This window comes from Trachurus japonicus, chromosome 21, assembly GCF_045865225.1.
Source record: "Trachurus japonicus isolate A0001 chromosome 21, Traja_1.0".
Classification (NCBI taxonomy): domain Eukaryota; kingdom Metazoa; phylum Chordata; class Actinopteri; order Carangiformes; family Carangidae; genus Trachurus; species Trachurus japonicus.
This window is the reverse complement of record NC_140927.1, coordinates 21913714-21933835: the sequence shown is the minus strand read 5'-3', so window position 1 is coordinate 21933835 and position 20122 is coordinate 21913714. Positions and strand designations below refer to the sequence as shown.

The 20122-nt window shown below is 40.5% G+C and overlaps 2 protein-coding genes across 3 annotated transcripts; both read right to left on the bottom strand.

Annotated features, from left to right (window-relative positions):
* Positions 1-1011: 1011 nt before the first annotated feature.
* Positions 1012-8142, bottom strand: gpr183a (G protein-coupled receptor 183a). Of its 2 annotated transcripts, none has more exons than XM_085765291.1 (2): positions 6113-6251; positions 1012-3630 (listed from the first exon to the last, which is right to left on the bottom strand). In XM_085765291.1, the coding sequence occupies exon 2, from the start codon at positions 3608-3610 to the stop codon at positions 2462-2464; it is 1149 nt and encodes a 382-aa protein (XP_085621417.1). In that variant the 5' UTR covers positions 3611-3630; positions 6113-6251; the 3' UTR covers positions 1012-2461. The 2 variants fall into 2 exon arrangements, with proteins under 2 accessions (XP_085621417.1, XP_085621418.1); XM_085765292.1 differs by lacking the exon at positions 6113-6251 and adding an exon at positions 7810-8142 and having other exon boundaries at positions 1019-3630.
* An 8921-nt stretch (positions 8143-17063) lies between these two features.
* Positions 17064-18484, bottom strand: LOC146965220 (G protein-coupled receptor 183). The gene is made up of 3 exons (XM_085764969.1): positions 18105-18484; positions 17350-17864; positions 17064-17264 (listed from the first exon to the last, which is right to left on the bottom strand). Exons 1-3 carry the CDS (start codon positions 18463-18465, stop codon positions 17100-17102), a joined length of 1041 nt encoding a protein of 346 aa, XP_085621095.1. The 5' UTR covers positions 18466-18484; the 3' UTR covers positions 17064-17099.
* Between the last annotated feature and the right edge of the window lie 1638 nt (positions 18485-20122).

The following is a 20122-nucleotide window of genomic DNA, read 5'->3' as shown; positions in this document are numbered from 1 at the left end:
GTGTCTGCACTGGGTTCACGTCTGTGTACGTTACATTTTAGACCATCATAAACCCCAAAACTGTGTTCATACATAAGCATGAGGAAGTTTATACTTGAAGGAAAGCACTGAGAAACTCTCCTGCTTCATCAGAAGAATAAAAACAACCTCAATGTCAAATTCACATCAACATCCCGTGCGTCATTCACTGAAAGTTCAAGTCAAATAACAAAAAGGAAAACACATGAGTGAAGGAGGACTTAAAGTCATCTGACAAAAAGAGAAGTAGAACTATGGGGGTTTTTTAGGACACAATCAGACGATTAAAATATTGAGTATTGATGCCTCTGATACATTCAGATTTCAGAGGTGTGGATACATTGTTGTGTCCAGCCCTTTGAAAGAAAAAAGTAAGTTCAAATAGCTTATGATTGGTTGCCAAATAGTATATCTCAGTATTATTTGTATTATCAAAGAGCTGATAATTAATTTCTGGCCACTGCTCCTCAGACTCTTTTGTTTGTGCTGAGCTGGGACGTCAAACAAACTTCCCACAACTGAGGACTTAAATTACCTTCATCACATTTTAAAATCATTGTGTAACAAAAAAGGACAGTAACCATGGGGAGAAATAACTTCTGTTGTAAATTGTTTGAGTGCTTTCTCCTCTGGGTTGTGTTAACTGAAGGCACATGTTGGCCCCGTGGTTTTGCTCATGCCTTGGAAGTGGCTTTGCTGCTGCACTTTGCTGTGACATAATGAAATCAATGCTGCTGAGCTGGTGTCTGGTAGCGTTCTGCCGGATGTATGAATGAAATGATGTGTGAAGAGCCGTTGAGATGAATATTGTTTTCTATTTTGCTCTCCAGTCACTTTCAAAAGTTTTGGAAATAACCGGGTTATGAAAGTAATTAAATGAATCATCTCATCAGAGAGTCATCACCCTGCCAAAGACCAACTAACCCCAAACCAAGTGTGATCTGGTAACCTTAACCATTTACCCTAACAATGTCTAATTGTTTTGTAATCTATGCATATAATCTGTTTTTATTCGTGTGGTTGTCGGAATTACAGTTCTCAGAAATCTGTTTATCATATTAATCTATATGTTTCCCAGCATGAGGATTATGCATATTTTTATAAGTGTCTCTGAGTCATGGTCTTATCTCTGATTTGAAGTAAAAACAATGCATACCAATATATTATTCAAGTAAAAAGGTATTGTTAAAATAAGATGCCTCCAAACAAATAAGTTAATACATACAGATTTTCGTTTCTTAACTCTTAACTACATAAACAGAAGTAAAACATTTTGTACCTGTAGTAAGGTAAACTCTAAAACTTCATAACCTCAAAGCCAACACTTAAAAGTTTGTTTTGTTTTTTTAGAATTTGGGTTGAATCTCAGATCTTCACCCCACCTCTCCACATATCAACAGAATGAAAAGGAAGCCTGTGAAACTGCAGTATATCCTGTTCAGGCAATTTCAATGCAACTTTGCATGCAACACTGAGCTTCATGAAATTTGTGGTATAGGTTACATTATCATCTTTATTTTAGGATTACTACATACTTGCACATTCATATAGAATTATTGTCATATGTGACTTTTCACACGGGTTCATCAGTGGATAACACGGGTGGAATTACAGCGCCAAAAAATCCTAATCCCAAAATAAAGACAGAATCCCACATTTTATACAAACTGCAACTATTCAATGTGCCAAGAGAATTCTGGACAAAGGAAACAACATTCAAACCGACAACTTTTACTCTTAAGGTCTCCAAAAGCAGCTCAATCCACAAGCATTTGAACACAATTACATCATTATTCATGTCCAGTTGTAGCATAACGCAATGAATGCTGAAGTAGCAGCAGTAATGAATGCGCAGTTTATCAGTTTTACAACTACATGCAGAACTGAAACTTGCGAATGTGAGTCTGATTGTGAGTCTGATTGTGAGTCTCTACTTCCACTTAAACGTCTCACTTCCTAAAAGTAACACTGTGTGTGTGTGGACGTACTCAGTTGTAAGGTCGTTGTCTGACCACATGTGTAGATGTTCACCAGCGTTTCTTTCAGCTCTTCATCCATTGACTGTCCGCTGTGCTCTAGCTCACCAGTTTACTGGCAGGACATGAACATGCTTTAAAAAAGAAAAAAAAAAGTATCACCCAAAAGTATCATTCTTGCTTTAGCTTCAATAACTTTGGAGTTCCTGTGCAATTGACCAATTTTGTTGAGCAAACACAAACAGAAAAGATGCTTCATTTTCCTTGTTAAAATTTTGTTCATGTTCTTCTCTTGTGTAAATTAACCTGGTCCAATAGAGCTGGTCTCCAATGGGTCCCAACACTGAGCGGCTGCTTGGAGTCCATGATGACATGACATAAGTTCATTTCAACATTCATATTACTGTAACTCATCTGAGACAATAAGGAAGTAGGCCCATTGAGAACATAAAAAAAGTGTCTCACATCTACTGCGAGTCTCCTGTGTGACCATTCTCCTTTAATTTCTTATCTGAGTGTCTTCCACCAGTTGAACCTAGAGTTGTACTGTTGAGTTGGATCCTGTTGCCATCAAGCATATCTTTAGAGGAGCCTTCAGGTGAAGTCCTCACTGCGCTGGAGAAGGAGACGCTGACTGGTAGTCTCAGCATCCTCTTGAGTTTCCTCTTGTAGCCCTTGCAAGCGAAGAAGTAGATGAATGGATCCAGGGAGGAGTTGAGGTTCATCAGACACACCGTGATGTGCAGCGACACCTGAAAGGCGGTGAGCTGAGCACAGTCAGGGTCCGACACCAGCTTGCGTATCATGTACTGCAAGAGGTCAATGTGATAAGGGCTGTAACAGATTATAAACACCAGGGACACACAGCAGATCACGCCGATGGCTTTGCGGCTGCGACCGGACTTGTCCGTCAAATGGTTTTTCTTGGCTGTGAAGTGGAGTTTGGAGCACAGGACTGAATAGCACACCAGGATTGTCAACAGAGGAATGACATAACCCAGCATGACCGCGCCAATCAGTATAGTGGCAATATGGGGGACATTCTCAAAGTTGGGGTATTCCATACAGGTTATATAGCCATCCTTTTCCTCGTTGGTCATAGGCATGCCAACGAGGGGTAGGGTCTGCACCAGGACCAGCACCCACACTCCGATGCAAATGTAGCGGACGTTGCTGATCTTCCTGAAGCGACCAAAGCGCAGAGGCAACACCACGGCGATGAACCGATCTACGCTGAGGCAGGTCATGAAATTGACCCCCGCGTAGGTGTTGATGTAGAAGATGAGACCCGAGAACTTACACAGCAACTCACCCAGCGGCCAGTGGAAGCCCAAAGCGTAGTAGAAAATCCTCAGAGGCAGGGACAGCGTGAAAAGGATGTCGGAGATGACCAGGTTGAGAGAGTACAAGGTGGTGGAGTTCATCTTCTTCAGATTGGGACGGATGACGTGGAGAGCGAGGCAGTTACCGAGCAGTCCCACAATGAACACGGCGCAGTAGAATATGGGCATGAGGACCCTGGCATAATCCCGGTGGGCGTACAGGGTGTCACAGGTAGGGCCACTGCTGTTGGTTGTGGTGGTCAAGGTCACAGGGACAGTGGTAGAGCCCATCATGATAACTAAGGAACCAGCAACTGCAAAAAAGAAAATAAAACCCGTCAGTGTGGGGGATGTACAACTCTTTTTTTTTTCTTTTGGTTTGGTTTTCTGTGGATTTCACATAAACAGGAAACCCAATCAGATGTGTGAAAAAAATATGAAAAAAAGCAATCAAATGTCTTTGTCTGTGTTGAAATGAAACTAGTTAAGTGCAACTCTGGTACAATACACAATGTTCAAGTCATGACTTTCAATAAGGAAGTAAAATAAGTTACAGCATTTCTCATTACTCCTTTCCAGACAATAGCAGAAGAGAAAAAATATTGTCAGTAATTGTGTTTCCCATTAATTAACAAGTGTATGGCGGCCCACCACAGTCTCATTTGGGTCCGCCATAGTCTCTCACAATATACACTATATTTATATTGTGTTTTTTTTAACAGTGTTTCACCATCTCATCTCTGTCAGTCAACCCCTCCTCCTGCTCTATCTCTTGTCTGTGGGCGCACACACACACATGCACGTACACACAAACATGGGCCCCTGGACAGGTCGCACTGGACCGCTAATAAATGCTAAATGTGCTAAATCGTATTCAAATTATCGCAGTCACCTGCCCCACCCCCACCGCTGTCGCCATGGTCTCCTAAAATCCTGTGGGAAACACTTATATTGTTAGAGGAGGTTGTTCTTATATAAAATTTCTCAACAATGACAAAGGATGCTGTTACTTTAATTTTATTTGTGTCACCAAACCTAACTAATGTTAAAGTGACTACGAGGACTTGCGGAAAGCGGAAGTGTTTTCACACTACATTTCCCATGAGCGTCCATGCGCACGGTGAAATTCTTGGACCGGCACAAGACGGACGAAAGTGAGAGCATTTACCAAGAATGGTTTCATTAATCAAGAACGAAAGTCGCTGCCTGGTGGTGTTATTCCCATGACCCGCCGGGCAGCGTTCGGGAAACCAGGAAACCAGGAAATGTTCAGCGAGTCGACCACTAAATAATAATATCAAAGTAACTATAAAGACAAAACAATATATTTCTCAAAAGTTTTACCCATTAACAAGTGTGGGTAATGTAGATTCATCCACATTAATATGAGACTCTTTTATAACCAAAAGCAAACTCCTCATGGTATCTTTAAGTGGACTTTCTCAGACAAGTAGTGTGACACAGGCCAATGTTGTTTTTGTGGTGTTTGGTTCCCCCTTGTGGTTGTTTATGAGCACAGCAGGGCTGAAAGTCCACGTTTGCTCTTTCACCAACCAGGGCCTGTGTAGACACAACAGGTGTCACATTCACACCTATGTGACCTATGTGTAGAGCTACCGATCAACCTAGTGTCCGTGTCTTTGGACTGTGGGAGGAAGTTGGAGAACTCAGAGACAACCCACGCTGGCACATGGAGAACAAACAAACTCCACACACAGAGACCACAAAGACAGACCTGGGGATCCTAGAGCCGTCATACGGGGCTAACCACCCCACCACCACCTCCATCTCCACCACCACTACCGCAAACAAAACAAAATGTGAAAGTGAAAAGCATCTGAAGCTGTAAAGCACCTAAACTTTTCTACTACTCACCATTGGGCAACGCAAATTTACTTCTTGTTTTGCTCTGGACTTTGACACACAAAGACACAACACCATGGAGACGTAACTCAAAAAAGTGATCATTGTGAGTGCAAATTTCCAACTTGACTAAGATGGTGATAAAGATACATTTACTACAGTATTAGAGCCCTCACCCACTGGTGTACATACAGTATCTGACTCACAGGACATGGAAGTTTTTTTTCTTAAATTATGTTTGTACCTAAAAGTGACATGAAGGAAGTCTGTGAACAATACCAGCCTTACCGTGATTCTGAGCACAGCTGCAAAACTCTCACACTTAGACTGCAAAACAACGTGGTGTTGAGACACACGGCCTTGTAAATGAGGAAGTCTGCCTCCCCAGGGTCCACTGCCTTAACAGTAGGAAAGTCATATTGTTTGAGCTGAAATTATAAACGTGGTCCCGCTGTGGCCATCTCCTTGTGCAGTGGAGAAACACACATTTCCTGGCCCAATTGGCACAAGCGGGGGTATTTGGGTCACATACATGCGCAACAACAACGCTATTTTCCAAAACGCCCTTTCTTATTAATCTAAAACATACTTTTCCAATGGGACGCAAACAGTTATAAAAGTGATTTTCCACAACTGTGATTGCTTTCTTAATATTTTGATATATTTGTAGCTGAGAATCTTCCCCAATAATCTGCCAACATCATTATGTAATCCAGTTATCATCATCTTTAAACTACTGTAAAGGAGTGATCATGATTTGCCATTCAAAAAATTAAAAATAATTATACAATTTTTAGTCTGTCACTCAAAAATAAAGCACATTTTTCTATAACGTAAATTCAGAACATGTTAAAATGCAAAACACACATCCACGCCTGAGTCTACCGTATGCATTATCCAGTATACAGTGTATACTATACTTGAAGGTCTTACCTCACAGGTGGAATATGTTTCTTCTGAGATTTACTGAAGCCACATTAATCCAGAGCAGATGAAACTTCTTTTGCAAAGTTTATCTCAGTTACAGGAGCTGTCCTGACAGCACTACAACCACGCTGGGCTGAGAGAGAACAGCATGACATACAGAACTCAAGATCCGTATCGACTGCCAGTAACCATGGTGACAAAATATCCTGTTGTAGTTGTCTCTCTCTCTCTCTCTCTCTCTCTCTCTTTGACACACACACACACACACACACACACACACACACACACACACACACACACACACACACACTCTGAGCATGTGTTTGTGTCTCTCTGCCTCTCTCACTTTTTTGCTAAACCTTTTCTAACTCTCGCCTCCCCGCACACAGTTTTGAAACACTCAACTGATTGCAGCCAAAAAGTAGACGAGACGGAGAAGAAAAGAGGAAAGAAAGAAGCAAAGACGTCATGTGACGCCAAACTGATGTGTGTGTGATGTATGTAATAGTTCGTTTGGGTTTAGTGATTGATCAACATCTGGAGGAGGGGGGAGGGTTGAGACATCTGTGACATATCTCAGGAAAAGAAAATCTAAGTTTCATACAGCACGCTGTGTGCCATGTGCTCATGAGAGGATGTGGCTGCAGCCGATACCTTTGACTAACCAGTTTTACCAATACTTCTTTACTACACTATACACTATACTTCTCTCTCTTTTTCTTTTCTTTTTTTTCTGCTTAAAAATAGTGTCACAATTCTCTCAAATGATCCCGACTTCAAAATTTTCATGATTTTCCCGTCAATGAAATTTCCCTTTGAGAAGAATCAGATGATTGGCAACAAAATGAGGAACTCCCCTCCACTGTGAAGAAGCACCTTTTGTTTTGCTGTGTATGGCACAGAATGACTTTAAAAAAAAAAAAAAAACCTAGAGCTACAGTTCTGAATAATTTCGATCCAAACAAAGATTTCTCCTGTGATCAGGTGCTTTGAAGCGTCATTCATCCCACTCATGTATCAGAGAGGTGATTGTAGGTATCTGTCATGAAACTTTCCTGCCCCAAAAATCCACTGTTAGTTTCTGTGGTGAGAGGGTCTCGTAGTTAAAAGCCCTCTGCACGCGAACGTTTTTTGGTGTAAGAGCAGAGGCACAGGGTAAAAACGTAAATGATGCTTTGGAGGTGAGATCAGAGACGAGTGGAGATGTAAAATGTGGTCAAGAAAAAAGAAACCAGAGAGAATACGATTGCAAAAAAACAAACATGTCACCCTCTTGTTATCATATCGATTTAGAGAAACACAAAAAAGATAATAGTGCAGCCAAAAGTCAGCAACATTTTTTCACAGTATTGCCTCACACATGTCTACAGTACACACACACACAGTAGTTTTGTACACTGACTGTTTTCCTGTGGGTTTCACACGTTCTAATCACTCCCGCCCTTTTTTGGGTACAAGGTTACCGCTCTGCATTTAAAAAAAACATCTTCAGCCCTCTGGATATGCACTGTGAAAAAAAATTGCATCGTGGCAGATGGCGGTCAAGCACCTGTACATTTATCTTGATGAATGAACATGCTCAATATTGACTCCCAGGCTGAAATCAAGACAATGCAACAGGTGCAAGAGACATCGGACTGTGAGGAATGTAAAGCATGCGCCCATATGTTCAATGCTGCAAATAACAAATAAAATGTACTCACAAGTGTTAAACAGTATTGACCACCACCTTCCTTTGTTCAAAACAAGCAGAGGAAGCAGAGTAACTTCCTCATGGCCTGGCCTTGTGGGTCTGACTCACTGGGCTTCAGACGACCAGATCACACCCATCGCTGACAGACAACAGGCATGGTATTCTGCCATGGCTATTCATAGAGGACAATGGAGCTGAATACCAAAGAAAATGAAACTTGTAATGTCCTCACACTCTCCTCCTCCTGATATTTGGATATTTTCAAACAGAGATGTCAAACAATAATAACATAATAATAATGATAAATATAAAACTTTAACATGAACTTACGACTGTGGATTTGGGCTGTGAGATAGGAGCACTGCTGCAGAGAATTTGATACTCATCAGTGGTTCATATACATCCTGTGCATAAGGACATCGACAAAAAGAAACTTCAAGAGGAAATCCTCTTTAGCTGTTCCCCGTTGAGGTATCTTATGGCACTGGTGTAGCCTGTAACTGATGCTCTCATCATCATGCTGCTGGCCAGGTGGTTTATACAAGAGGTGGATGAAGAGTTGAAGAGACGTGTTGCTTTGCTTGTGTATTCTGTTTTTGTTTAGTTTAGTTTTTTTTTTCCCCCATCTGTGCATTTCCAAGTCTCTCTGATATGGTTTCTCAGCTGTTGTCAGGACTTTCAGTCTGAACACTGTGTGGGGGTTGCATGCAGTGAATCTTTGCTTTGAGGTACCAATGTGTAAATGTGGGATATAAATATAATTTGACCTTTTCAAGTAAAAAAAAAGAAAGAAATCGAAAACATTTTTTTTTCTTTTTTCGCTTTATTGCCACTGATACCAAAAATGGTACAAAATAGTGCTGTCTACGTGCGGGTGAATGGTGCGTCTAATAGTGTGATAGCAGGTGTCATCACTGTTTTTTCAGTACACAGTCGAGATAAGATTGCAACAGTGGTACAGGAAACTTCTGTGGTTGTTCTGCTTCTTTAGAAAAAAAAAGATAGGTTGAGTAACAAAAATTACATCTGACTGGAATTTTAAAACACTTGTCTGTATTGATCACATTTGAGTGTAGAATAGTAATATGACTCAGAAGACAACGGACTCAGAGAATATGTGTTTTCTGGAGTGCAACTTTTTTTTTTCTGTCGCACAAACGTTTATCATTGCTTCTTGAATGCAGTGACTAGAGTGCTTCTAGATTTTTAGATTATGTAAAATAACTGTTTTATGATATTTTCTGTTTGTATTTTACTCCAATTTTCACTGTCAGTCTCAAAAGCAGAAGTATAGGGCAAAAGTTGTGTTTTGTAACATACAGTCCAATAAAAGCATATACTGTAGACAATGACACATGATGTGCTGGCTCTGCACTCTAGAACATAAAAGAAAAATCTGACGATGACCTGAAAGTTAACGTCAACATTGAGATTTGTCAAAGTTGCAAGGGTGTTACCGTGTGACACTTCTGTCAGCAGAGAATCAGAGACACTGCTGCTGATATGTAAACATGTGGGTGTTATATTTCAGCAAATGATTCGAGCTTACAGTAAAAACAAAAACAAAACAAACACTTTATACAATAGTGGCTCTCACTCATTGCATTCACATTTAAGCACTGCACCAGACCAATGCATTTGCTATTTTACCATCGTCCCCACAGCCCACGTTTTTAAATAGTACATACACTTGTGCTCATCTTAGCGCCCATGAGCATACTGGTCTTAGAATGAGGTGTGGTTAGGCACATTGTTGGCACGGTGCTGTCTTGAGACATGTGTGCCACGTTCTTTAGACCATGTGCTGTGGGCTGTTGTTACAGTAGTAGAGGGTTAAGGATTAGTATGAGGGTCCACTTAGTCGATGCGCTCTGAACAAAGTAAAACTATCACAATCCAACTTTGCAGCTGCACTGTTGATATCTCAGAGTTTATGCAACTTGACCTTTTTGTTCTTTTTTTACTGTGGATCAGTGGAAATGGGCTCCAATTACAACAGAGGATGTGTTGTAATGAATGTTGTTGTCATTATTCCACTCATTGCTGCTGAAACTTACTTTTAAAAAATTTGTTCAAAACTGAATTTGGTCGTCAAAATCATGTTAGAATTTCAAATAACAAGACCCTACAACAATTTGGAGGCAGATATGGACATTGGACAGCATTTAAAATATCACACTGGGACAATTCTCATTATTTTCCTGTGTGCAGAGAATCGAGGAGCGCTTCTTCTCAGAGGAACAGTTCTCTCTCCTGGTGAGAGCAGAGTACTGCAACTGCTGAGGTTCAGATATCTCACTGCGGAGTAAAGCAGAAAAAAAGAGGTCAAAGATTTGCATTTAGAACTTGTTTACAGTACACAGTGTTGTGTTATGTTGTAACCCAGGAAGTCACAGGATGGCAACAATGTCTTAGCTACTTTTTCAGAGGCAAATTCTCCTCTGAGTAAATTCAACATGGCTGCAGGCGACGGCAAAGTCTGAAAAGCAGTTTTGTCCCTGTTGCCCAACTACATTATGACTGCAGCCCTGAAACAGATGCTGTAGCTTGATAGTCCATGTTCATCATCTAAACTCTATTTAAAAGATTATAATTGTTAGACGTTGTGAAAAAGAAAGCAGTTTGTTGTGTGTAGCGGTTTTAGTCGTGTGCCAAAAAAACTGCATACAGTAGTTAACCTGACACAGCGCATTGGTTAGTTTGGTTAACTCAAAGTACTAGTATTCATACCAAAACCAAACCAAAAGCCACAAACAGAAACTACAGTTGTACATCTGTCAATTCATACCATGTTGCAAGACTGTACATGCATTTCCAATGGTTCTGTCTTTAGAAACTAGTCAGAATCCAATGGCAACAGAAAGTACAAAGAACACAAAGAAGATAACCAGACAAATATGGTCTTTTATTTGAATATCAACATCCCAATCTGCAATTATGCTACATCTTACTATGAACCACCCCACCTAAAAGGATATGCAGTACTCTGCTTATGCTGTTAAATAAGTGAACCAAGGTAGTGCTGACACTGTTGACAATAGGGAAAATAGAGACTAGCACCATCCTGTAACATGTTTGATTGTGATGCTGAGGTTGAGTTTCCTGTCCCATCAACCAGCAGGTGAGGTTGAGGTTTACAAAAGGTTTAAACAAGAGGAAATAGCACGAAAAACATAAATTGGGGTGGATTTTTTTCCCCACAAGTCAACATAAATGTTACATAAGTATATATATTTCTTAAAAAAAGAAGAAGTTTGAAGCTGATGAAGCTTATTAACCCAGATTGGAAACCTACTGATGTGATGATATTGCACCATCTGAACAACTTCTCCTGAACAGAGCAAACAGAAACATCTCCTGACAGATATGTAATTGTTGCTGTCAATCAGTAATTCTGTGGGGATAATAGCAAACATCCTGTTTCCTGTTGAGAATTAAAATGGCAAACAACCAGATAAATGTTATCAGAGTGCATTATAACCACATAGTTGAAGCACGTCATGTTTTAGGTGATTAGCTACAACCACATGTGTCCTTATTTCTTGTGTAAGCACTGAAGTTTATCAGTAATTTCACAAAAATTGTTGACACCGCGTTAAAAGTGTTGACAGTCGTAACTGAATAAATCTGACGCTGCTCAGAATATTTCGATAATACGATATTCTGATGGCAAATTTACATGTGTAGATGTTTTGATGTAAATGCACTGAAAAATACAAAAAAATAAAACAACAACAACAAATTCCTATGTAGAATAAACTTAAATCAGATTTACATTTTAAAGTGCACATGAAGTAAAGCACAGGCAACATTCAGGGCCTGACTGGAGGTTGATCTGACAATTTAAGTTTGTTTTGCTTTTAAAAGTGACTTCTCATTTACATTGCTACGTACGTAATTAGGACGATTCTGAAGGTAAACATTAATGACATGAGGGGCAGCACAGAAAAAGCAGAACTGGGCCATGTAATGTGTCAGCGTGAAAAAGGGGATTAGTGGGTGACGGAAGGAGAAGGTGTGAAATGATGACACTGTTATTTATTGATGGTGAGGAAGTGGAAATGTGGCTGTCCAAACAAAATCTTGTGGTTGTGCGTCATCGATTAAAAAAAGTCAACTCCTATCGAAAGGGCACTGAACACAGACAACAGACTCTGTACACAGTGTTATCTTGTTTTTCGCGAGAACTTTGATACGTTCGATTTAAAAGAAACTTGATTGGTTTCAATGGTTTGTGGGTGGCTCTTTGATTGAACATGGATTGATTCAACCGATTGCGCTTGAGATCAGCATTGTTTTTGCACCTTTTTCGATGTGAAATGGAAAGTGCAGTTTCCCACATAGATGAGATGAACAGATCATATTTCAGTGTCTAACCTTTCTAATGCAGGATGTTGGCGACTCTGCAAAAATCACAGTCATGGCAAATTGTGTTCAGGTATTGATAGTGTTTGGTACGGTAGACGTGGACCCGAGGGCACAACATACTTCAACTTAAGAGAAAACATGTGCAAAGATGCAAATTCAGATTCATTTTGATAACACATCAAATGTTTCTGGGGACACAAAAAATAATAATAACTTTATTTATATAGCACCTTTCAAAAACAAGTTACAAGGTGCTGTACAATAACAACAGAAACAAAACGGGTCAAATACAATTTCCTGGCAACAACATAATAAAACCACCAGAGAAATAAAATTGGACTTACTGTAAAATTATAAAATCACCCACCCACAACAAAGTAATCATACAATAATGATTAAACAAAATTAAAACAAAATTAAGAGAAGGCTAATCGATAAAAGTGAGTTTTAAGAAGAGATTTAAAAGAAGCCACTGAGCTCGCCTGCCTGAGATCGCCAGGCAGGGTGTTTCACAGCTTTGGTGACAAGACGGGACCTTGGAACCGTAAGCAGGGCAGCACCGGCGGATCTCAGGCAGCGGTCAGGCTCGTATGGTAAAAGCAAATCACAGATGTAGGCAGGGGCCTGACCATTTAGGGCTATAAAAACAGTTGGTAAAACCTTAAAATCAATTCTAAAACTCACAGGTCATTATGTGGTCACTATGGCTTATGTGGTCACTTCTCTTACTACCTGTTAAAAGCCTGGCAGCTGCATTTTGAATGAGTTTCAGTCTGCAGATGTTTCCCTTACTGATCCCAGCATACAGAGCGTTACAGTAGTCAAGTCTAGATGATATAAAAACATGGACAACCTTCTCCAGGTTGACGGAACAGAGGAAGGAGCGGATCCTCGTTAGCTGTCTTAGCTGCCTAAAACAGGATTGTACTACCTTGGTTACTTGTGAGTCAAATGATAGCTGTGAGTCGAGAATGACACCAAGGTTGCGAGCCTCATTCTGGATACAGAGAGTAGAGGGGAGACTGTCGGGAATGGAGGTGCTAGAGCTGGATGGAGTGAAAAGGATTACTTCTGTTTTTGATTCATTTAGCTGGAGAAAGTTGTTTGACATCCATGTTTTTATGTCTGTTAGGCATGAGAGAATGTGAGAAACATCTGAAGAGCCACTCAAAAAGTGACGGACCCAGCTAAAGACTAAGGCTAAGCTAACATTAATGTCTGTATCAATGTGATAGTGACATTATAATAAACCAAACATACAGTACTCGCATTATTTTCAAAGACCACTAAGCATCAGCTGTGTTTATAACTCCTACAGTCCACAACACTAAGAAGATCACATCTAGGGCTGTGTTCATAATATGTCTTTTTTTTTTTTTTTACTTTTATAGTAGTAAAATTTAGCTGCAGGTCTAAGACATGATCATCACATGTTTATTCAGAGCTACCAATCAACCTGATCTTAAGAAACTTTCTTAACCACGGTACCATTGTAGCGTTCTGCTCTATTCAGTCTTTGTATATTAACTGTTTTGACTGTGTTCATAGTGACCAATCCACAGAGAATCATTACTCTGGCCTTTTTTAGCTTCTTGTTCACTTCTTTCAGTTTTACCGTAGGCCTGTGTACGATGGTACTGTGTTGACTCACTCTCACCACTGTCACCAGTGTTGTTTTCAGCCACAATTCAGCTGTTTTCACAAAGGAAAAAGCCCTGTATGCTCCCCAACCTGCTGAAAACAACACACTAAGTTAGAGGTGAACATAATGGAAAATCTCAGCAGCTAAAGAGCCTGAGGTTTGATGTGTAAAGCAATTACTGCCTGTTCATATGTTTGTCACACTGTTGTTGTTACACTGCCACAGTTCAACAACATCATAAAATTATCATACAGTTGAATCAGTTCCTCCCTCAAACAATTGAGCCTTTTGTTGCACGACTGTTTTAATAGTGTATCAGTATCAACTAGGTACTGTAATACCTCTGTAATAAACTGCCAGGTGAGTGTGTGCCAGTGTTTTTAGGCTCATTGAGCTTCACCCACACGGCCAATACCATGCAGTCACATTGTTCATCTTCTAAAAGTGCAACTTGCATTTTCAGGAACCAGTGATCAGACAAATGTCAGTCAAACAAATGAGTAGAAAATAGTGGAAGTACAGTATAATCAAGCATGTAATGGAAATACCCAAATTAAAGAGACATTTAGCCTACACATTGGCATTTTCCCCTCTGCCAGATGTTGACACCCCCATTACTGCGTTTCTGTCATCCAGACGAGATCACTGCAGTGCCTTTATATCTTAATATTAACCCTTATACCACACCACCACCTTCACAGCTCAGGCAGATTTTAGTAGTAGTAGGTGATAGGGCTGTCACAATCATGAAATTTTAGTTGATGATTAATTTTTTTGAAATTAATTGCCATACAAATATTTGCGATTAATGATTTAATAGTCTTTTTCTGATTATTTTATGCCATTATTGACTGTAGTATAAGCCTAAACATAGTTTAATAATACACACACACCTTATGAGGAAGAAGAGGAAGAGCCATTTGTTGGCTTTGCAACTAAATCCATGATGCTAATGTCAATAGATGTCAATAGACAAAATGTTCAAATGTTAGAAATAAAACGCCTCCAGATAAACAGTTTGCTGCGCTCCACTCAAGTGTCATTAAACCATAGCAGAAGAAGAGGGGGACGGGTGATGTCATTTAGAGCAGTGGTTCCTAACCTTTTTTGGCTCGTGACCCCATTTGCACAAATTTTTGGCGACCCCATGTGATCGCGGCCATCAATCAAGATGCTCAATTTATATTCAAGAAAGTTAAACTATAGAAAACAGTGTGGTGTTTTTAATCATAATTTTAAAAAGAATAATAATAAATTAAAACAATATTTTTTATCAGTAATTTGTTTTTATCAATTAGCTACTGGACATTTCAGGGGACCCCATTTGAATTTCAGGTGACCCCACATGGGGTCCCGACCCAAGGTTGAGAAACACTAATTTAGAGGACTAGTCAAACCACAAACGATGGAAAAAGACAAGGACACAGTGATGGAAATATGACATTTCTGTTAGTTTCTTGCAGCTGTTTTTATACAAACAAATGGAAACAATTCTAACGTTTACCCAAAATGATTGCAGTCAGCTCAAATAATTGCAATCAGTAGGTGAATTACATCCAGCTTTCTAAACAAGTTTATATTTATATTATTTGCTGACTCCCAAGGCCCCAAAATTAATAATCTATGTAATTTGTTGTATTTATTTGTGCTTGTGTGTATTCTGAGTGCACACACCACACACCAGTAAATATTCAAATCAGTTTAATACTTCTTCATAACTATTTCTTTCGATGTCAGATCACAGGGCAGCTTTTCCAAAAACCCAGGAAATGATAAAGGTTAAATTTAAATATGGGACTCTGCACTATAAACAGACAACCTGCACCTGTTCGAGTGAGACACACACACACACACACACTCGCACGCACACACACATACAGCAGCTCCACCACAAGATGTAGGACCCAGGAGGAATGAGGCCTGTGAGGGGGAGCAGGAAAGGTGGGTGAGGAAGTGGTGCTGGTACTTTATCTCTGTACTCCCACACACAAGACAGATGTGGGTATGAGAGGGAGCGATGCGTGGCACGTCCTCGTACTGGCATACCCATAGTTCTTGCAAAATCAAAAATATGAAATCCTCCTGCGTTCAGAGGAATAATGTATTTGACAGCAGGAGGGCACAGCAGATTTTTTATAATAATAGCTCATATTTCCAGTAACAAATCAATTACATTTATACACAATTTTGCTAGACTCAAATTTTTTGCCTCAGGACTTGATACACATGTGTTATTCTACTTGAAGGAAGTGAAAGTTGCATTTACACACAGAGATTGAGAAAAAAAAAAACAAGCTTAGCTTATTTGTCTAGGCTAAGACACTTCCTTTAACCTTTCGCACACAAACACACACACACACACACATTCACACACTCAAGCACGCAACTAAACAAACTCCTGTGACACAAATGGGCGCGGCTGTGGCTCAGAAGGTCATTGGGTCATCCACTAACCAGAAGGTCAGTGGTTCGATTTTTATTTTACCTTTATTTAACCAGGCAGATCATTTACAAGTTCTTATTTACAGTGATGGCCTGACAAAAAGCACAAGCATCTTGAAGGAGAGGGGAAGGGGGCTGTGAAAGAAAGAGGGCTGGTTAAAGGGATGATAGCATATAAGCACAGCTATACAGACATAGAGACAGGCAGGGTTAACATACAGCTTTTCAGACATACAGGCATACAGGCAAGGCAACAAAGACAGGCAGTGATAGACAGGCTCCTCCAGTCAACATGTCAAGACACTGAACCCCACTTGCCCCCCAATGCGTCCATTGGGTGTATGAATGTGTTTGAATGGTTAGTCCCTGCGCTGTGCCTCACGCTGTATGGTGGTCCAAGACAAGAGACAAGGAAAGCGCTATAGAAGTGCAAGTCCATTTAAATACTGAAAAACAATAATGTCTGACTCTGCTATATACTGTAACACCTCTGTGACTGCACAAACAACCCTGGCACTCGGATATTAACAAGAAAGGAAACAAGAATAATAATAAAAAAGAAGCATCATCATGTTGAAAGAAAAACAAAGTAAGGAGCAATATGTATTATACAAACAAGACTTAAACAAGCAGAAGGTACTTTTGAGAACTGGAGGAGCACAAATTTGAATTTCTCCTACATATGTACATACACAACTGTGGTAATGAAAGACCTGCCAGTCATTTCTTAAGAAAACATTGAAATAAGAAACTGAAACAGGCTCATTTTGGACGTTTTTTCCAGAGCAAACTATCTGTGACAAATTTGGTTGGTAACATATCTCTTGTAAGCTCAGCTGTGGTTTGTCTCAGGTGTTGCTGCTGCTGTTCTCAGCTGTCACTTTGGAGGAGGCACCGGAAGTGTAGAGATAGTCCTTAAAGAGGCTCATCACCCGCTTCTTGTAGGTCTTGATGGCAAAGAAGTAGATGACTGGGTCCAAGCAGCAGTTGAAGTTCATTAGTGAAACTGTAATCTATAGAGAGAGTGGGTGTGTGAAGTGTGAAGAGGGAAACTGAAGTGGAAAGTTTAAAATTATAACTAATTGAAACATCTCCTACCTGTAAAGACATCTTGAATGACCTCAGTTCCTCACAGGCGGGCTGGTGGTTTATCTTTCTGGACATGAACTGCATGACGTTGAGGTGGTAAGGGCTGAAGCATACGATAAAGGTGAGGAGGATGAGGAGGATGATGGTGTTGGCTCTGTGGTTCCTCCTGGACCGGCCCGTCACGGAGTTCTGCTTGGCGGTGGCTCGCAGCTTCAGGTTGATCTTGGCGTAGCAGCCCATGATGACGATGAGCGGGCCGCAGAAGGAGATGACACAAGCCAGGAGGAGGAGATACGGGGTGAAGCGGGAGCCCTCGAAGTTGAAGTACTCCATGCAGGTTCGTCTGTCCTGCCGCTCGTGCAGCATGCTGCGGAACAGCAGGGGCGCTATCTGCACGGATACCAGAGCCCAGACCAGGCAGCAGACCCGACGAACAACCCTGACGCTCCGTAAACACTGCAGCTGGTGGGGATGCACCATGGCCAGATATCTGTCCAGGCTGATGCAGGTCATGAACCCAATACCTGGTGGAAACATGCAGTTACACAGTTTATGCATAGCCCATACAGAACAGATTACCAAAACAAATGCAGATAGAAGATGTATCCACCATCCCACACCTCCCACTCTCTTATCTTGACCTATGCAAATATGGACACCTATCACATGCATCGCTCAAAGTGGAAAAATAAAAGTGGGTAGCCAAAGAGTGAGTCACACTAAGATATATGGTGACGTGTTGGCAACAGAAGCAGTGGTGTTACCTGCGTATGTGTTTGCAAAGAAGAGCAGCGTGGTCAGTCTGCAGAGAAGGTCACCAAACGGCCAATCAAAGTGACGGATGTAGTAGATAATTCTTCCCGGCAAAGTCAGTGTGAAGAGGGTGTCGGAGAGCGCGAGGTTGACCAGATAGATGGAGGTGGAGTTGAACTTCTGCTTCCTCTGGCAGATCACATAGAGAACCAAGCTGTTGCCGCACGCACTGATTATGAAAACCACAGAGTAGAAAATAGGGAAAAGGACCACTGCAGCTCTCTGGTACACAAACACGTCGCAGCTGCTCTGGTTTGGAGAGTTTTCAGATGAGTCCACGGTGATGTTATCAACAGCCATCCCACCTGTCATTCTGATGGAAAGAAAAAAAGAAGAAAAAAAAAGGTCACACTGTGAATTATAAATCATTCACATGCAGCATACAAGTGTGCACAAGCAGGGGGACAATCCCTTCCTGTGAGTCATAAATAAAGATCACCATAAAGAGTATAGAGTCCTACTTACACAATGAGACACAAAAGCCAAGTTAATTCACTAGTAGTGATGCTGAGTCTCCTGGCTGTGGTTGTAAACTGAGCTGCGTTTTGTTGAAATCACAATGAAAAAGTTGAAGGAAGTGTTCAAATCCCACCTCTCCCTCTTGACATCATGTTTGGCACACTTAAACCCCAGGGCCCCAGAAGGTCTCGTTGACTGGCAGCTTTAAAACATGTGAGACGCACAGCCCCCTGTGTTGGCTTTTTTACACCCCCCCCCCCCCCGTCTATTCTTTCATATCTGCATTTTGTTCATACATCTCTATGCATTTAATCCTTATAAAAAGCCTGACAATCACTAGTGAAGCTGCATGAAGCTCCTATAAATCATATTAAAATATCCACTACAACAAACCCATACAAACTGATTATTAATGTGACTTTTTTTTTATATAATAGGTGCATGGTGCAGATATTTAATTTTCCATTTGAACAACTGTATCACATGTGATGTTGTTGACAGCATATAATAAGCACAAGTGTCTTTTGAGTACACTAGACAATTATACCCACAGCTTTTAGCAGAAAACCCATCTTGATAAATGAACAGACCTTCTGACCTCTTTCTCTGTGTCTGTGTGCGCCTTGTGTTAATGTTTCTTTTCTCTATCAATTCCAGTGTGTTTTCTGTCTTCCACACATAGATCCATGATAATCTGCTAAACGGATGTCTACCCATTCATGTTAAATGCATGTGCACATGAAGTTGATCTGGACAAAAGTGTCTCTAATATCTAAAATCCCGCAGAGGCCTTTGTGCCTTATGTTATTACAGATTTTTACTGTTCCATTTGGACCACTGTCACATGTGATGTGATGATATATTATAAGCACAAGTGGCTCACATGCACACACCCATTACAATGTCTTTTTTTCTTACACTGGACAATTATACACCTCATCTTCCCTCTGAATAGACCGTCTGACCTCTTTGTGTCTCTTTTGTCTGTGTGTGCTGTGCTTATGTTTCTTTTCTGCATCCATTCAAGTGTGTTTTCTGTCCTCCACACACAAATTCATGATCATGTCCAACAACTGTCTACCTATAGATGTTAAATGCATGACGTGCATGTGACAATTACATGTCAGTAACATGTTATTACAGTGGCTTCAGGTTAATAACACAGTAGATGTGTGTACAGGTTATTCAGGTTATTTGCACCAGTGCTTGCAGTGCGTGCAGCATGCTTCTTTTTTTTATTTTTATAAAGGTTAGATAAAGTGATAGACTGTCAGGCTTTATATTATGTTCCTGTGTCTGAGGTTTCTCAAGCTTGTGCTCTGTGTAGCTGAGGTGAAAGCAGGCAGACCTGAGGTGGAGCTGATGGAAGATATAGGAGGAAGCTGAAACATTTCTGGTGCCTGTGAAAAAAAAAACTGTCAAAATGCTGTGATGTGTGCATGAATCACTAACAGTTTGAAGAATGTCACATCTACATATAACTCAACCACTGAAAAAGATTAAAAAACGT